General features: G+C 44.2%; 1 protein-coding gene across 1 annotated transcript in view; it reads left to right on the plus strand.

Annotated features, from left to right (window-relative positions):
• SH3YL1 (SH3 and SYLF domain containing 1) overlaps nt 1-18,437 on the plus strand; it is a gene marked incomplete at its 5' end in the record, with an annotated part of 65,060 nt that overhangs the window by 44,355 nt on the left and 2,268 nt on the right. Inside the window, one exon of the mRNA XM_055427738.2 lies at nt 9,728-9,784. Within this exon, the coding sequence (XP_055283713.1) occupies nt 9,728-9,784 (57 nt within the window). The remainder of the gene's footprint in view (nt 1-9,727; nt 9,785-18,437) is intronic.

Genomic DNA, 18,437 nt, shown 5'->3' on the forward strand with positions numbered 1-18,437 from the left:
ATCTGCCTGCCAATGCAGGAGATGTAAGAGACTCAGGTTTGACCCGTGGGTCGGGAAGACCACCTGGAGAAGGGCATGGCAGCCCACCCCAGTGTTGTCGCCTGGAGAATCCCATGGACAGAGGAGCCTGGCGGGCTGCAGTCTTGGGGTCCCAGAGAGTCAGACACAACTGAGCGACTGCTGCTTTCACTTTCACTTGAATAAGCAGAACCCTCAACCAGACTGTCTGATGTCAGTTTGTCTTTGGCACTGCTCCTACGTCTTTCTCCTCGTGGTCTGGCACTGATTCAGGAGCTCTCATCTATGTCATGTCAGCTTTTGCTAATTCCTCTGATGTGGTGTCCATTAGTTCTTGAAAGTCTCCAAGATCCATGTCTTGAGACCCTTCACAACCACCCTTCCCCCACCCATTTTGCTGTATTTGCAATCTATTTCCTGATTTCCTTGATTGGTTCTACTGTAAATTCTCTGAAGTCATGCATGACATCTGGAAAAGTTTTCTCCAGCAGGAATTTATTGTTTCAGGCTTGATGGCTTTCATGGCTTTTTCTATAAGAAATGGCATCTTCAGTGGTGTAATCTTCCAGACTTTGATACTGTTCTTGCGCTAGGCATTCTCTTCCACAGCATCAACAGTTCTTTCTGTAGAGTGCTGTGTGTGGTGAGCCTTTGGAAGTCCTGCTGACCCCTGATCTGGAGCTTTGAAATGGAGATGTTGTGTTTGAGGCCAGCAGCACCACTTGCTGGTCTGCTCGTGGAGCTGAACTCGCGGGGTTCTTGGGTGGCCAGGGGCATTGTCCAATATCAAAAGAACTGTAAAAGGAGGTCCCTTACTGGCACAGTCCTTCCTGATTTCAGGGACCAAGAAAGAAAGAGTTGTCATGACCCAGGCCTTCTTTTCGTGCAACCACAGGTTGTCGGCTTGTGTTTGTCTGTTCTGCGTCTGGGCTGGGGGCAGCAGGTTTACAGAGGAGGGTGGACTGTGAACTCCGGCGCCTGTGCTCTGAAGCGCAGAGCCTGTCTGCCCTTCCTGCCTGAAATCCTGGTGCTCACGTGTCTCCCTTACTCATAAATGTCCTTGGTTGCACTTTTTCGCAGAATAGGGTAGTTTTGTCTGCGTTAAAAACTTGTTCCGGCAAATATTCTTTCTTGTCAGCGATTTTCTTAATGGCGTCTGGGACTTGGCTATTGCCTCTTGGTCAGCAGAAGCTACTTCTCCTATTATGTTGATTTTACTTAAGCTCAACTTCTTACTAAAATTATCAAAGCAAACTTAGCTGGCATTTAGTTCTCCAGTTTTAGATCCTTCACTTTCTTTCTGCTTTAAGTTGTCATATAAAGACTTTGCTTTTTCTCAAATCTTATTAGAGTCTATTGCACCCACATAAAAACTGCATTTGCAATATAAGATAAAAAGGTATTTCACAAAAGATGCAAGGTTTCTGTGGCTGTTGGTGTAGCTGCAGCAATGACTTCATGGATTTCTCTTTTAAAAACGGTTCTTACACTGAATTTATTTATGTTGGAGTGGTGGGCCGGTGCAGTTGCAGACGTCAGATTCCCCACATCAAGCAGTTCAGCTTTTGCTTGTAATGACTTTTCTCTGCTTCTTGGGAGCACTTCCAGGATCACTAGTGGTACTTTTTATGGGTCCCTTGGTGTTAAGCACGGTTTATAGTATCATTTTAAACACAGTGAAGAATACACCAGAACTGTGAAAGAGAACTTGTCATTGTGATACACGGTTTACTGGAGAGACAGCTCGCCATGCGGAGACGATTAAGGTCAACATCTTTGGTAGTTACTTGCAACACTCATCACCCCACTGCAGCAACAGGGGGGTGGCTGCACAAGTATTACAGTGGCACAGTGTGTCTGTGCAATGATTATGTTCGTTTATATGGTTATGATTGAAGACTGCAGCTTCACGTTTGTTTACATTTCTCCCCACTGCAGATGGAGAGTGTGAGTGTACATGTGCGTGCATTTTGATCAGTTTTAACCCGAATAGAGGATTTATGTGTGTCTTATGGCGGCAAATGTGAAGCAGAATAGTATCTACATAAATTCCACGCATTCATGACACACCTAGCTTTTTCTTATTTTGATATTTCTAGGCTGTTTCATCTGAGTTTTCTCAGTTTGTGGCTAATCTCAGACAAATTTTCGAATGTTATCAGAAAAAAATCCACTTGTAAGTGAACCCACACGGTTCAAACCCATGCTATTCAAGGGTCAGCAGTGTCCGATAAGCTCCGGGCAAAGGACTGCAAGTGTCAAAGTGCCGCCAAGGCCGTAAAGCTGGCCCTGCCCTCCCGCTCCGTGCTTTGTGTCCATTTGCCCAGTTTTCATGCCCGAGTGAAAAATGAGCATGAAACCCGACTCATGGCCCTCATACTGATTCCTGGCTATGCCTTTAGCTTGTCTAAATTCACCTCATCTAGGAAGACCCTCAGGAGCTAGACCTGTTCTTCTTTATACCGTGTATGTGTCAGTCATGTCTGACTCTTTGCAGCCCCATGGACTGTGCCCTCCACGCTCCCCTGTCCGTGGGGTTTCCCAGGCAAGAATACCGGAGTGGGTTGCCATTCCCTCCTCCGGGGGATCTTCCCGACCCAGGGGTAAAACCTGCATCCCTTGCGTTGACAGGCGCGTTCTTTGCCACTGAGCCCCACCCCACATCCTAAACACACGCACAACTTGCTCCGCATCCCGGGCTCTTGGGATGCTGCCTTCTCCCTCCAGAGGGATGGTCTATTTTTATTTGTGTTCTGGTGATTGATTTGCTTGCACTCTTATTTTCAGTAGCAAGATGTGAGCATTGAATCTGTTTTTATTTTAGATAGGAGTGATTACATAAAATTGGACCTATGTGAATACTTAAAAGTACAGTGTTTCTAAAATTTCCTCACTGAGGGAGTAGGTATCTATATCACACCTACATAAAAATCCTGCTAGTCCTCAATATCAGTTACTTGTCAGTGAGATTAAAAAGCTACTTACCTTGTCTCATGAAACTCCTCTCAGCTAACAAAGGAAAAATCTTGGAAGGTTTCTTTCTCTTGCCTGTTCTTCGTGAGCAGGTATTTTAACATCTAGCCTCATTGGTCACGGGTCCGCCTGCTGCACCAGCCTTGGCCTGTCTGTCTGCCGCCGTGACCTCGGGCTTCGGAAGCTTCCTGTCCCGGCAGGGGCTGCTCGCGCTGGTTTCCCGGTGTGCTTGCCAGCTCACCTGCTCGCCTGGGCACGTTTCTGCAAACTTGGCTCTATTCACCATCCACTCTTCTCCTCCGTTTACTTTTTCAGCTTCAGTACTTGTTGGCTCGGTTCCAGTTTTTTTCACGTGCCCATCATCTTTTCTCAGGTAGAAGATCATGCCTGGTTGTGAACACCTGGTTTTGATTCAATAAAAGAGTTTAAAATTTGAATCTGTTTTTAACCTTTCATTTTAAATATGACTTATTCCTAAGTGCTTTATTAAAAAAATCTTAATTTTTGATTTCTTATATATCCTCGCGTGTATAACTTTATGTAAGTGTACATGTGACTCATAAATACGGTTTTTGAGAGTGTTTTTCCTTTTCTTGTGGGAGTCCTCCCCCGTTCCCATTTCTCCGCTGTCCTTAATTGCACGTCACCCTCTTCTACGCTCAAACCTGCAACAGTGGGAATGACGCTTTTCTCTGTATTTCTGTAGTCCCTCCGTATTTTCTCCATGTAGCTCTGCACACAGGCCTGTGTACAAACATGTGGCTCCACACACAGGCATGTGTACAAACATGTAGACACGCACACAGGCCTGTGTACAAACATGTGGCTCCACACACAGGCCTGTATACAAACATGTAGACACGCACAGGCATGTATACAAACGTGGCTCCACACACAGGCATGTGTACAAACATGTGTCTCTGCACACAGGCATGTGTACAAACATGTAGACGCACACAGGCCTGTGTACAAACATGTAGACACGCACACAGGCATGTGTACAAACATGTGTCTCTGCACACAGGCCTGTGTACAAACATGTAGACGCACACAGGCCTGTGTACAAACATGTGGCTCCACACACAGGCCTGTATACAAACATGTAGACACGCACAGGCATGTATACAAACGTGGCTCCACACACAGGCATGTGTACAAACATGTGGCTCCACACACAGGCATGTGTACAAACATGTAGACGCACACAGGCATGTGTACAAACATGTGGCTCCACACACAGGCATGTGTACAAACATGTAGACACGCACACAGGCATGTGTACAAACATGTGGCTCCACACACAGGCATGTGTACAAACATGTAGACACGCACAGGCCTGTGTACAAACATGTAGACGCACACAGGCCTGTGTACAAACATGTAGACGCACACAGGCCTGTGTACAAACGTGGCTCCACACACAGGCCTGTGTACAAACATGTAGACACGCACACAGGCCTGTGTACAAGCATGTGTCTCTGCACACAGGCATGTGTACAAACATGTAGACGCACACAGGCATGTGTACAAACATGTAGACGCACACAGGCCTGTGTACAAACATGTAGACACACACAGGCATGTGTACAAACATGTAGACGCGCACAGGCCTGTGTACAAACGTGTAAACGTGCACAGGCCTGTGTACAAATGTGTGGACGCGCACAGGCCTGTGTACAAACATGTGGCTCCGCACACAGGCCTGTGTACAAATAAGTAGACGCACACAGGCCTGTGTACAAACATGTAGACGCACACAGGCCTGTGTACAAACATGTGGCTCCGCACACAGGCCTGTGTACAAACATGTAGACGCACACAGGCATGTGTACATACATGTAGCTCCGCACACAGGCATGTGTACAAACACGTAGACGCACACAGGCCTGTGTACAAACATGTGGCTCCGCACACAGGCCTGTGTACAAACATGTAGATACGCACAGGCCTGTGTACAAACATGTGGACGCGCACAGGCCCAATGCTTTGTTGTCTCCTCGCAAACATGCTGTTACAGTCTTCATGCTTCTTGTAGACTGTTTGTTCGTGGGACTTATTTGTTCTTCTTGCTCAGCAACATCTTATGGAAATCCCTGAGTCAACTGTGTTCTTGCAGTTATTGGAAACTTACCCTGCAGTTAATTTACTTCTTTGTAGTGGCTGTTCAGTATTCCGTCATGCAGATGGGCGTATTTTATTCAGCCACTCTCCTACTGATAGATACTAGCTTTCAGTTTTTTCGATGCCACTACCTACTGCACACACTGTACTGCAACACGCCTCCCAGTCGTCCCTCGTCACTGGTAGTGTTGGAGTGTCCTGAAGTGTTTGCTAGTCTGAGGGTTGGTTATATCTCCTTGTTAATTGACTGAGTTTTTCCCTATTAGTGATTTAAACATCTTTTCATCTTATTGCTGGTGTTTGGAATTTAATCTTATCTTAAAAGTCTCTATTTCGTTGGTTAATTTTTTTTCGTTGGAACACTTGCTGCATTTTCAACTTGCAGGAGTGTTTTGTGATTAAAGGGTCTCTCATTTGGACGTCAGTTCATTTCCCTAGGTGTATCTCCTGTTGATCTCTGTTTTCACGTAGTTCGTAATCTACATGAGATGTAAGAGTCTGATGTGTGAAACTCCCATAGATCAGAGTTTTAAATTCATGTAAAGACGTGTCTGTCGCTTATTTTTTATAGATTTTGTAGTTGCTGTCGTTGTCACTCGGTTGCTAGGTCACGTCCAGCTCTGGCAACCCCACGGACTACAGCACGCCAGGCTCTGCTACCCTTCACTGTCCCCTGGAGTTTGCTCAAGTTCATGTCCGTTGAGTCGGTGGTGCCGTCCAACCATCTCATCCTCCGTCACGCCCTTCTACTTTTGCCTCCAGTCGTCCCCAGCATCAGGGTCTTTTCCAGGGAGTCAGCCCTTCAGCTTCAGCGTCAGTCCTTCCAATGAGGATTCAGGGCTGACTTCCTTTAGGATTGACAGGTTTGATCTCCTTGCTGTCCAAGGAGCCTCAGGGTCCTCTCCAGCACCACACTTTGAAAGCATCAGCGTTTCAGCACGGTTAAGGTCTTCTCCCCCGTACCTTGCATTCATAGTGTCCTTGAAGTATTTCGTTCTTGCAGTTATTAGAACCTTACTTCTCAGTTAATTCAAGAGCATTTTACCAATACTCCTGTCAACTACCAACATGCAATTCTGGTTAAAGTAATATTATGTACTTATGTGAAATCTATGATTTTTTTATATTAATTACAATAACATTACATATATAAACAAATAAATTTGGCATTTGTATGATAATCTTTCTATTTAATGCTTTCCATTTGTTGAGATATTATATCATGTCTTTCCTAAGATTTCATGGTTTCTGTGCCTTTCTTGTTAAATTTATTTCTAAGTACTTTGTAATTTTGTTTTGCTGTGTTGAATGGAAGACGCTTTCCCATTTATATTTCAGAGTGCTGCTTTTAATAGTTGGGAAAGCCTTAATTTGCATATATTTTGTCTAATATATGGTCACCTACCCAAAATCTCTTACTTCTCATCAGTTTTTAAAAATAGATTCTCTGATATTTATACCTTCTTCCCTACATTGCCAATTCTTGTTTCTATATTTTTCTATTCATGAATTTCTTAGGCCAGTGGCCCTCACATTGATGCACGTCTATCCTTAAGCATGTTCTTAGTCACTCGTCAAGTCCAACTCTGTGACCCCATGGACTGTAGCCCACCAGGCTCCTCTGTCCGTGGAATTCTCCAGGCAAGAATACTGGAGTGGCTTGCCATGCCATTCTCCAGGGGATCTTCCTGACCCAGGGATCGAACCTGGGTCTCCTGCATTACAGACAGATTCTTTACCAACGGAGTCGCCAGGGAAGCCCTGAGGGATACACGGAGGTTGGGAAAGAGCTTCTGGGCACAGGTGATATAAGACAGAGTTTACAGATGACCGGTGTCCACTCGCGTTCTTTGTTGAGAACATGATGTACACGTCGGCCTCTTTGTCTTCTGTTCTTTCACAGTAGTTTTTTTCACACTTGAATAAGAAAAGCAGACTCCAAACTATCTTAATCATTCTACTACAACATTGTCCCCAAAATGTAAGGACAGTGATACAGTTTGAAATTTGAAATATGAAAGTTGATATTAGTGTAGTTAGTGAGTCTGATGAACAGTAAATAATTTTGTAAATTAGATGAATTACTTTTTTTTTTAGCTTTCAACAAAGCTGAAGGGAGAGCTAATGGCACCGTTATCTGAATTTACAATAAGAATAGTAATTAATATTATCATTATATATGAATTATTTATAAAACCACATAGCTATCACCAAAATAAAAATTATAGTAGTAATAGTTTATTAATAAGTAATATTTATTATTGCTATTGTTTTGATGATAGATCTCTATGAGAATTTTTTTACCTCTGTCTAAGAAGAACTTAGGCCACCTCATGCGACGAGTTGACTCACTGGAAAAGACTCTGATGCTGGGAAGGTTGGGGGCGGGAGGAGATGGGGACAACAGAGAATGAGATAGCTGGATGGCATCACCGACTTGATGGACATGGGTTTGAGTGAACCCCGGGAGTTGGTGATAGACAGGGAAGGAGGCCTGGCATGCTGTGATTCATGGGGTCTCAAAGAGTCGGACATGACTGAGCGACTGAACTGAACTGAAGAAGGGAAATAAAAAATTGTTACATTCTTATATCTTTCTTGCCCTCTCTAGTTTTTCTAAAAACCAGCTTTCTTAGCATCTATATCTTTAAAAAAGAACACTGAGATACAATTTTATGTTGAAGTTATGTCATTCCATAAATAATAGTTATCCTGTGTATATGACCTAAATTCAGGTATGACCTAAATAAAATCCCTTACGATATACAGTGGAAGTGAAAAATAGATCAAGGAATTAGATCTGATAGAATGCCTGAAGAACTATGGATGGAGGTTTGTGACATTTTAGAGGAGGCAGTGATCAAAACCATCCTCAAGAAAAACAAAGGCCAAGTGATTGTCTGAGGAGGCCTTACAAATAGCTGAGAAAAGAAGAGAAGTGAAGGGCAAAGGAGAAAAGGAAAGATATAAGCATCTGAATGCAGAGTTCCAAAGAATAGTGAGGAGAGAAAAGAAAACCTTCCTCAGTGATCAAAGCAAAGAAATAGAGGAAAACAATAAAATGAGAAAGACTAGAGATCTCTTCAAGAAAATTAGAGATACCAGGGGAACATTTCTTGCAAAGATGGGCTCAATAAAGGACAAATGGTATGGACCTAACAGAAGCAGAAGATACGAAGAAGAGGTTTCAAGAATCCACAGAAGAACTGTACAAAAAACATCTTAATGTCCCAGATAACCACGATGGTGTGATCACTCACATAGAGCCAGACATCCTGGAGTTCAAAGTCAAGTGGGCCTTAAGAAGCATCACTATGAACAAAGCTAGTGGAGGTGATGGAATTCCAGCAGAACTATTTCAAATCCTAAAAGATGATGCTGGTAAAGTTGCTGCACTCAATTTGCCAGCAAATTTGGAAAACTCAGCAGTGGCCACAGGACTGGAAAATGTCAATTTTCATTCCAGTCCCAAAGAAAGGCAATGCCAAAGAATGTTCAAACTACCGTATCATTGCAAGAATCTCACACGCTAGTAAAGTAATGCTCCAAATTCTCCAAGCCAGGCTTCAATAGGATGTGAACTGAGAACTTCCAGATGTTCAAGCTGGATTTAGAAAAGGCAGAGGAACCAGAGATCAAGTTGCCAACGTCTGTTGAGTCATAGGAAAAGCAAGAGAGTTCCAGGAAAATGTCTACTTCTGCTTCATTAAATACACTAAAGCCTTTGACTGGGTGGATCACAACAAACTGTGGAAAATCCTTCAAGAGATGGGAACACCAGACCATCTTACCTGTCTCCCGAGAAATCCATATGCAAGTCAAGAAGCAGTAGTTCCAGCCGGACTTGGAACAGCGGACTGGTTCCAAATGGGATAGGAGTACGTCAGGACTGTATATTGTCACCCTATTTATTTAACTTATAGACGGAGTACATCATGTGAAATGCCAGACTGGATGAAGCACAAACTGGAATCATGATTGCCAGGAGAAATCTCAATATCAACCTCAGATATGCAGATGACACCACAAGCAAGACTGTCTGAAAATCACTGGCTTGGTGATTGCAAATTTTATTATTCTGGTAATTTTGGAAAAAGATGTATCTGCTTTCTGTGGAGGTGTAATTGCAGTGCCATGAGTTGTAGTTTATGTGCATGTGGTCATACAAATATTAGACGTTTACTGTCTGCCTTACGTTTGGTCTGTTTTCTGTGTATATTCAGGTATTCCTCTTGATTGAAAGAGGATAAAATAATTATATTTTGATCAGTTAGAGTGATTCAAAATATCTGCTTATCAAGAACAGTATTTGGCATTCTTGGGTATCTTATATGTGTGTGAAGTCGCTCAGTCGTGTCCAACTCTTTGCTACTCCATGGACTGTAGGCTACCAGGGTCTTCTGTCCATGGGGATTTTCCAGGCAAGAATACTAGAGTGGGTTGCCATTTCCTTCACCAGGGGATCTTCCCAACCCAGGGAACGAACCTGGGTCTCCAGCATTGCAGGCAGACACTTTACTATCTGAGCCACCAGGGAAGCCCTGGTATCTTATATACTATATACTAATAAATTTTCTAAATGTTCCCCTCTTATGTATCTATTTACTTTTTGCAGGTAGCAGAAACGAATATAATCTGTATCCTGAACTTTCCAGCTATCGTGAGAGAGTTGGTAAGTAAAAATATTTCTGTTTTAAAAAGATTTGTAACCATCATATAATCACAGACCTCCTAACTAATTTGGCAGGTTGTGAAAATATCAATACGTCTTATTTCATTTATAGGATATTCACGTTACTTTGAGAAGCACTTCATTTAAAACATACTCTGCACAGTTGGACTGATCAAACTTGACGAGGTCAGCAAATAGACTAGACCCAACTGGGAAAGGGCCACTGGGCCCTGAGGGATTAGGGGCCTTGACTACAGTTGAGCAGAAGTGGCGTTGGCAGTGTGACTCGGGGACTACTGTTCCTTTTCCCAGATTCCTCTAAAGTCTGCACCTGTAGTCTGAGTGATAAACATTAGAAATATCTCTTAGAAAGCAATGAGGGGAGATAAGAAACAAAACCCTAAGCGGGATCTGGAGACAGAGGCTCAGACTTACAGCCGGTACTTTTATTCTCTGGCTGTATGTTCCAAACACTTTACTTCCCATGGTTGGCCAGTTGGTTGGGTTTTGCTTTTATATTTAAGGGTAGCACATAAGTTTTTCAAACAGTAGGTAATAAATTAATATTAATTTAATTTAGTCCTTTCTCAAAATATAAGGGATTTTGAAAAAAGAAAATGCAAGGAAAGATTTAAAGTCTATTTTAAAAATAAAGCTTACTTTACATTGCTGTGTGAAACCAGTTAAACTCTTACTAAGGACTTCCTTATGCCAGTCTATCAGCCTTGCAGAGAAAAGTCCCAGCCCTGTGACTCCTCAGTCCTGAGGCTTGAGTTGAAACCCCTTCTGAGCAGGACTCCTAGCCTCCCAGGCTGCTCTCCTGGGCTTGCCACACGCTGCGTGGGCACAGCGCTGGTTCTCCAGGCGGTGTGTGCTTTTGCTTCGCACCTTTGGAAGCTCCTGCTACCAAGTCTTCTGGCCTCACGGTAAAACGGGCTGAGCATCCATAGCCCTTGGAGGTCCGAACCTCCTTGGTCCACGTCCATCTCCGCCCCCTGTCCACCCTTTGGCTGGCAGGGCCCCTCTGGGCCTGGGCACAGCTCTCTGCTGTCCTGCACTGCGCGCGCCTGAGAACTCGGCCCACGCGATGCCAGCAGTGCCCCCGCCCCGAGTGTGACCGCCACGGACGCCCTTCATCTTTTGACTCTGCCGTTTGAGAATTGCGGGTTTTGTGACCTCTCCCGGTGGCCCCGTCCAGCTCACTCACACTCCTGTAGAGAGATCGCAGTCACCAAGGGTCGTGGACCCCACCCGTGTCCTGGGGCATGTGCCTACCAGGATCGAGTCAGCTGCCCAGCTCACCACGGCAGCAAAGGTGCCACTTTTAGTGCGTCTTGGAGGGGACCTTCCAAGGTCTGAGCTTCTTCTGAGTCATGTGTTGATGCCATATGGGTCACATTATACAGGCTCCACTGAGAAGTGAAATAAGACAGCGGCATCCTGTGGACGCAGACTTGCTAATTATGAGCTCAGAGCAGCTGCCAGTCACCAAAGCTGACTGTAATCTGTTTCCTGTTAAGTGTGGCCCTGATTTGGGAGACAAAAATAACCTCTATTTGAATAAACTTGAATATTTGGATACAAAATAGTCAATTGTTTCCAAGTTCCTCCAGATTTTTTTTAAGTGTAGGAATATAGATCTTGGAGGCAGGTGTCCTCAGCAGGGAAGGCACCTGTGGACTCTGGCTGTTTCAGTGCCCCTGCGGGCTGTTCTTCCCTGGTCCCCAAGGTTGTCTCCCTGGAAGAACGCACCCTCTTGGCTGACCTCTTCCAATGAATTATATTGTGAATGTTAAACTGCTCCTTATTGAAACTGCCCCTACTATTGACAGTAAAGAGGAACTTTAAGTCATTTTGAGCTTATTGAAGAAAAAGCCAGCGGGGGGGCCTGGCACTGAGTGGACATGATCTGGCCCCTCCTGGGGGCACCTGCTCTCACCCAGGGCCAGCTCTCTCCTTGTTTCCTGTGGATGAACTTTCCCGACAACCCCTCAACTCAAGACCCTCCTGTGCCCTCCTCAAATAGAGGGATTTGCCTGACTGTGAGTGGGTGAGGAATTTGGCACACCTCTGTCTGCCTGTCCTGCCCACACCCTTCACCAGCTCTGCCAGCAGTGACCCCTCCCTCTCTGCTTCACCTCTGTTCAGAGCGGATGCCAGGAAGAATGTGGAATGTCAGCCTCCTCCCACCCAGCAGCACTGCCTTGTCCTCTGCTGCGACTCAGAACCCCTGCTTGGCCTTTAGACCTGTTTTTCCTGTTACTATTTTATCTTTATCTTATTTGGAAACTGCAATTCAGAGGCAGTTAGACAACCTCCAGCGGGGGGGGGAGAGGCAAAGATTGAATCTGGTCTGCAATCCTTTCTGTCTTTTCTTTAGGTCATAATATCTTTCTTCCTCTAATTATTCATTATAAAATATGTTTCTAAAACTGCTAAGAACAAATTCAGGGATCAGCAGCAGATATTCCTATTATTTGTATAGTCTGGATAACTCAGTGATGCAGGAAAATAGTTTGCCTAACCAAACTACAGGGAGGGAACACAGCCCCACCCATCAGCCGGAAATTGGATTAAAGATTTACTGAGCTTGGCCTCCCCAAGCAGAGGCAGACCCAGTTTTCCCCACAACCAGTCCCTCCCATCAGGACGCTTCCACACGTCTCTTATCCTTCTCCATCAGCGGGCAGACAGACTGAAAACTGCAATCACAGAAAAGTAATCAATCTGATCACATGGACCACAGCCTGGCCTGACTCAGTGAAACTATGAGCCAGGCCGTGTGGGGCCACCCAAGGTGGATGGGTAACCAATCTGATCACATGGACCACAGCCCTGTCTAACTCAATGAAACTATGAGCCATGCCGTGTGGGGCCACCCAAGACGGGCAGGTCATGGTGGAGAGGTCTGACAGAATGTGCTCCACTGGAGAAGGGAATGGCAAACCACTTCCATATTCTTGCCTTGAGAACCCCATGAACAGTATGAAAAGGCGAAAAGATAGGACAACGACAGATGAACTCCCCAGGCTGGTAGGCGCCCAATAAGCCACTGGGGAAGAGTGGAAAACTAGCTCCAGAAGGAATGACGAGCTCAGCCAAAGTGAGAACGATGCCCTGCTGTGGGTGTGACTGGTGGTCAAAGTAACGTTCGAGCTGTAAAGAACAGTAGTGCACAGAGACCTGGAATGTTAGGTCCACGAATCAAGACAAATTGGAAGCAAACAGGAGATGACAAGAGCGAACATAGACGTTCCAGGAATCCGTGAACTAAGATGGACTTGAATGGGTGAATTTAACTCAGATGACCATTATATCTACTACTGTGGGCAAGAACGCCTTAGAAGAAATGGAGTAGCCATCATGGTCAACAAAAGAGTCCAAAATGCAGTATTGGGGGCAATCTCAAAACAACAGAATGATCTTGGTTTGTTTCCAAGCCAAACTATTGAGTATCATAGTAATCAAAGTCTGTGCCCCAACCACTAATGCTAAAGAAGCTGAACAGTTCTATGAAGACCTACAAGACCTTCTAGAACTAACACCAAAAAAAAAAAAAACGTTCCTTTTCATTATAGGGGACTGGAAAGCAAAAGTGATACCTGGAGTAACAGGCAAGTTTGGTCTTAGAGTACAAAATGAAATGGCAAAGGCTACTTCATGGGAAATAGATGGGGAAACAGTGTCAGACTTTATTTTTGGGGGCTCCAAAATCACTGTGGATGCTGATTGCAGCCATGAAATTAAAAGACTCTTACTCCTTGGAAGGAAAGTTATGACCAACCTAGATAGCATATTCAAAAGCAGAGACATTACTTTGCCAACCAAGGTCCGTCTAGTCAAGGCTATGGTTTTTCCCGTGGTCATGTATGGATGTGAGAGTTGGACTGTGAAGAAAGCTGATCGCCGAAGAATTGATGCTTTTGAACTGTGGTGTTGGAGAAGACTCTTGAGAGTCCCTTGGACTGCAAGGAGATCCAACCAGTCCATTCTAAAGGAGATCAATCCTGGGTGTTCATTGGAAGGATTGATGCTAAAGCTGAAACTGCAATACTTTGGCCACTTCATGTGATGAGTTGACTCACTGGAAAAGACTCTGATGCTGGGAGGGATTGGGGGCAGGAGGAGAAGGGGATGACAGAGAATGAGATGGCTGGATGGCATCACTGACTTGGTGAACTTGAGTTTGAGTGAACTCTGGGAGTTGATGATGGACAGGGAGGCCTGGCGTGCTGTGATTCATGGGGTCACAAAGAGTCAGACATGACTGAGCAACTGAACTGAACAGAGTTTTACCAAGAGAACGCACTGCTCATAGCAAAGACCCTCTTCCAACAACACAAGAGATAACTGTATACATGGACATCACCAGATGATTAATACCAAAATCAGATTGATTACACTCTTTGCAGCCAAAGATGGAGAAGCTCTATACAGTCAGCAAAAACAAGACCGGGAGCTGACTGGGGCTCAGATCATGAACTGCTTATTGCAAAATTCAGACTTAAAGAAAGTGGGGGAAACCACTAGACCATTCAAGTATGACCTAAATCAAACCCCTTTCGATGATAAGCGGAAGTGACAAATAGATTCAAGGGATTAGATCTGATAGAGTGCCTGAAGAACTATGGTTGGAGGTTCATGACATTGTACAGGAAGCAGTGATCAAAACCATTCCCAGGAAAATGAAAGGGAAAATGGCTCTCTGAGGAGCTGAGGAAAGAAAGAGAAGCAAAAGGCAAAGGAGAAAAGGAAAGTATAACTATTTGAATGCAGAGTTCCAAAGAATAGCAAGGAGAGATAAGAAAGCCTTCCTCAGGATTCAGTGCAAAGAAATAGAGGAAAACAATAGAATGGGAAGGACTAGAGATCTCTTCAAGAAAATGAGAGATACCAAGGGAACATTTCTTGCAAAGAGGGGCTCAATAAAGGACAAATGGTATGGACCTAACAGAAGCAGAAGATACTAAGAAGAGGTTTCAAGAATCCACAGAAGAACTGTACAAAAAACATCTTAATGACCCAGATAACCACGATGGTGTGATCACTCACCTAGAGCCAGACTTCCTGGAGTTCAAAGTCAAGTGGGCCTTAAGAAGCATCACTATGAACAAAGCTAGTGGAGGTGATGGAATTCCAGCAAAGCTATTTCAAATCCTAAAAGATGATTCTGGTAAAGTTGCTGCACTCAATTTGCCAGCAAATTTGGAAAACTCAGCAGTGGCCACAGGACTGGGAAAGGTCAGTTTTCATTTCAAACCCAAAGAAAGGCAATGCCAAAGAATGTTCAGACTACCGCACACTTGCAAAGTAATGCTCAAAATTCTCCAAGCCAGGCTTCAGCAGTACGTGAACTGAGAACTTCCAGATGTTCTGCATTTAGAAAAGGCAGAGGAACCAGAGATCAAATTGCCCACATCTGTTGGGTCATAGGAAAAGCAAGAGAGTTCCAGGAGAATGTCTTCTTCTGCTTCGTTGACTGCGCTAAAACCTTTGACTGTGTGGATCACAACAAACTGTGGAAAATCCTTCAAGAGATGGGAATACCAGACCACCTGACCTGCCTCCTGAGAAATCTGTATACAGGTCAAGAAGCAACAGTTAGAACTGGACATGGAACAACAGACTGGTTCCAAATTGGGAAAGGAGTACATCTAGGCTGTATATTGTCACCGTGCTTGTTTAACTTATATGCGGAGTTCATCATGCAAAATGCTGGGCTGGATGAAGCACAAGCTGGAATCAAGATTTCAGGGAGAAATATCAATAACCTCAGATATGCAGATGATACCACCCTGATGGCAGAAAGTGAAGAGGAACTAAAGAGCCTCATGATGAAGTTGAAAGAGGAGAGTGAAAAAACTGGCCTAAAACTCAACATTCCGAAACCTAAGATCATGGCATCAGTCAGTCAGTTCGGTCGCTCAGTCGTGTCCGACTCTCCGCGACCCCATGAATCACAGCACGCCAGGCCTCCCTGTCCATCACCAACTCCCGGAGTTCACTCAAACTCATGTCCACAGAGTCGGTGATGCCATCCAGCCATCTCATTCTCCGTCGTCCCCTTCTCCTCCCGCCCCCAACCTTTCCCAGCATCAGAGTCTTTTCCAGTGAGTCAACTCGTCGCATGAGGTGGCCAAAGTATTGCAGTTTCAGCTTTAGCATCAGTCCCTCCAATGAACATCCAGGATTGATCTCCTCTAGAATGGACTGGTTGGACCTCCTTGCAGTCCAAGGGACTCTCAAGAGTCTTCTCCAGCACCACAGTTCAAAAGCATCGATTCTTCGGCGATCAGCTTTCTTCACAGTCCAACTCTCACATCCATACATGACCACGGGAAAAACCATTGCCTTGACTAGACGGACCTTGGTTGGCAAAGTAATGTCTCTGCTTTTTAATATACTATCAAGGTTGGTCATAACTTTCCTTCCAAGGAGTAAGTGTCTTTTAATTTCATGGCTGCAGTTGGCATCCACAGTGATTTTGGAGCCCAAAAAAACAAAGTCTGACACTGTTTCCACTGTTTTTCCATCTATTTCCAATGAAGTGGTGGGACCAGATGCCATGATCTTTGTTTTCTGAATGTTGAGCTTCAAGCCAACCTTTTCACTCTCCTCTTTCACTTTCATCAAGAGGCTTTTGAGTTCCTCTTCACTTTCTGCCATAAGGGTAGTGTCATCTGCATATCTGAGGTTATTGATATAAAGCAATTATCCTTCCATTAAAAGTAAAATAATTTTTTAAGAAGGTAAAGTGTACCGATGAATCCAAGCTCAATCTATTGAATGCAATTTAAGACTCCCGACTGTTGCTGAAGACCCTGTGCCTTAATCTCAGTAGTGATTAAGATCACCTGGAGACAGGCTTCCGAGCAGTTTAGGTAACATTTGCAGGTCTCTGGAGAAGGCACTGGCAAGCCACTCCAGTACTCTTGCCTAGAAAATCCCATGGACGGAGGAGCCTGGTGGGCTGCAGTCCGTGGGGTCGCTAAGGGTCGGACACGACTGAGCGAGTTCACTTCCACTTTTCACTTTCACACATTGGAGAAGGAAATGGCAACCCACTCCAGTGTTCTTGCCGGGAGAATCCCAGGGACGGGGGAGCCTGGTGGGCTTCTGTCTATGGGGTCGCACAGAGTCGGACACGACTGAAGTGACTTAGCAGCAGCAGCAGCAGCAGCAGGTCTCCAGTTCATATTCTGGAAAGTGGGGTGAGCGTTCCCTCCCTGGAAGCGAGGAGCAAGTGTGTTCATCACAGCACCTGCCTCAAGGACCTGGAGCCGCTCCACTGTATCCACGTGGAACGACTCCTGCTATCATGGTGGTTACCATCCTGTGCACCCTTAATTGTGTAATTAGCGCTACAGGGGTGTGCATGTACAGCCGCTAAGCTGGCTGTAGCTTCCAGAACATTCCCTCATTCACAGGCACTCTTTTTACTTGCTTCTGTTGTCCACGATGTTTGGGAGACAAAAAGGGGGAGGAGGAGTTATTGAGGGCTTTCGTTAATTCCGTTTGGTATGTTGAGACTGAGCTTTATATATGGAGGTCATGGATATAATTATTGATGAAATCATCTTCAGAGTGAGTTTTTTCTTTGATGTTAGCGTGCACTCTTCTGATCTGATCGCAGTGAGGCTGTCATGAGGGCTCTGCATGTGCCCATAGTGCAGTGCCATGGCCAGTTTTCACAGTGACGACCGTTCGTATACGCCAGTAGTTATTTAACTGCTTTGATTTTATCCAGGCTGTATCAAAACTTTATTCTTTTTGTGACACACTTGTACTCAAACTTCTTGAAAGTAATAGGTTAAAAGTAAATATAGTATAAAATATACAAATATATAGACCTTCTCTGTTTTATAGATAAAAACTATACCAGCAATATTGCTAATGTGATTATGTTAGTTATTATTAAAGTTGTTTCTTTAGGAGAATTCAGCTGCATGGCACGTGCTTTATTGAGAGAACTGTGGCACCATCTTGTGTGAGATACAAATCTTGTGTGCTTCGGTAAACGTGAATTTTATTGGAGTGGTGACTGTTTTCACTTCTTACTAACAGGTCAAGGCCACTTTATTTTTTATGATTATAGTATCACAGATCCAAGCAAGTAACTAGATTTAGAATTTGGTTATATATGCGTTCAACATATCTGTACTAAGATGGATTCAACAAGCATCTAACTGCCTAATTCATGCACAAAATTATATGAAACGTGGAAATACCAAATTCCGTGTAGCTGAGTCCATAGCAAATATCTGCTTTTTTACCTCTTATGATTCTATACAGTTTATAATAGTTGATGTCTTTTGCTCCTGTTACCCACTCAGTCCTCAAAGTATTTTTTCTGAATACTTGTTGAAGTTCTGGTTAAACGTATGTAGGCATTCTTCTTGATGTGCTAATTTGAATTTCATCTCTCTTTTGAGAGAAAGAATCAAGTATAGAAATGAAAACAGCCATAAAAGCCTAGGGGGAAATAAATGTCTACTAATGAAACAGCAAATACATCTGAGCTGTAATCCTCATGATCAGTGACCACAGAGCGTGGTTCTTAAATTAAATCTTTTATGATACAATCAACAATGTAAAATATCAGCTTTTACCTAATCAGTTCAGTTCAGTTCAGTCACTCAGTCATGTCCGACTC

Source organism: Moschus berezovskii, chromosome 7, assembly GCF_049115385.1.
Source record: "Moschus berezovskii isolate FMDL1 chromosome 7, NW_MosBer_1.0, whole genome shotgun sequence".
NCBI classification, from domain to species: domain Eukaryota; kingdom Metazoa; phylum Chordata; class Mammalia; order Artiodactyla; family Moschidae; genus Moschus; species Moschus berezovskii.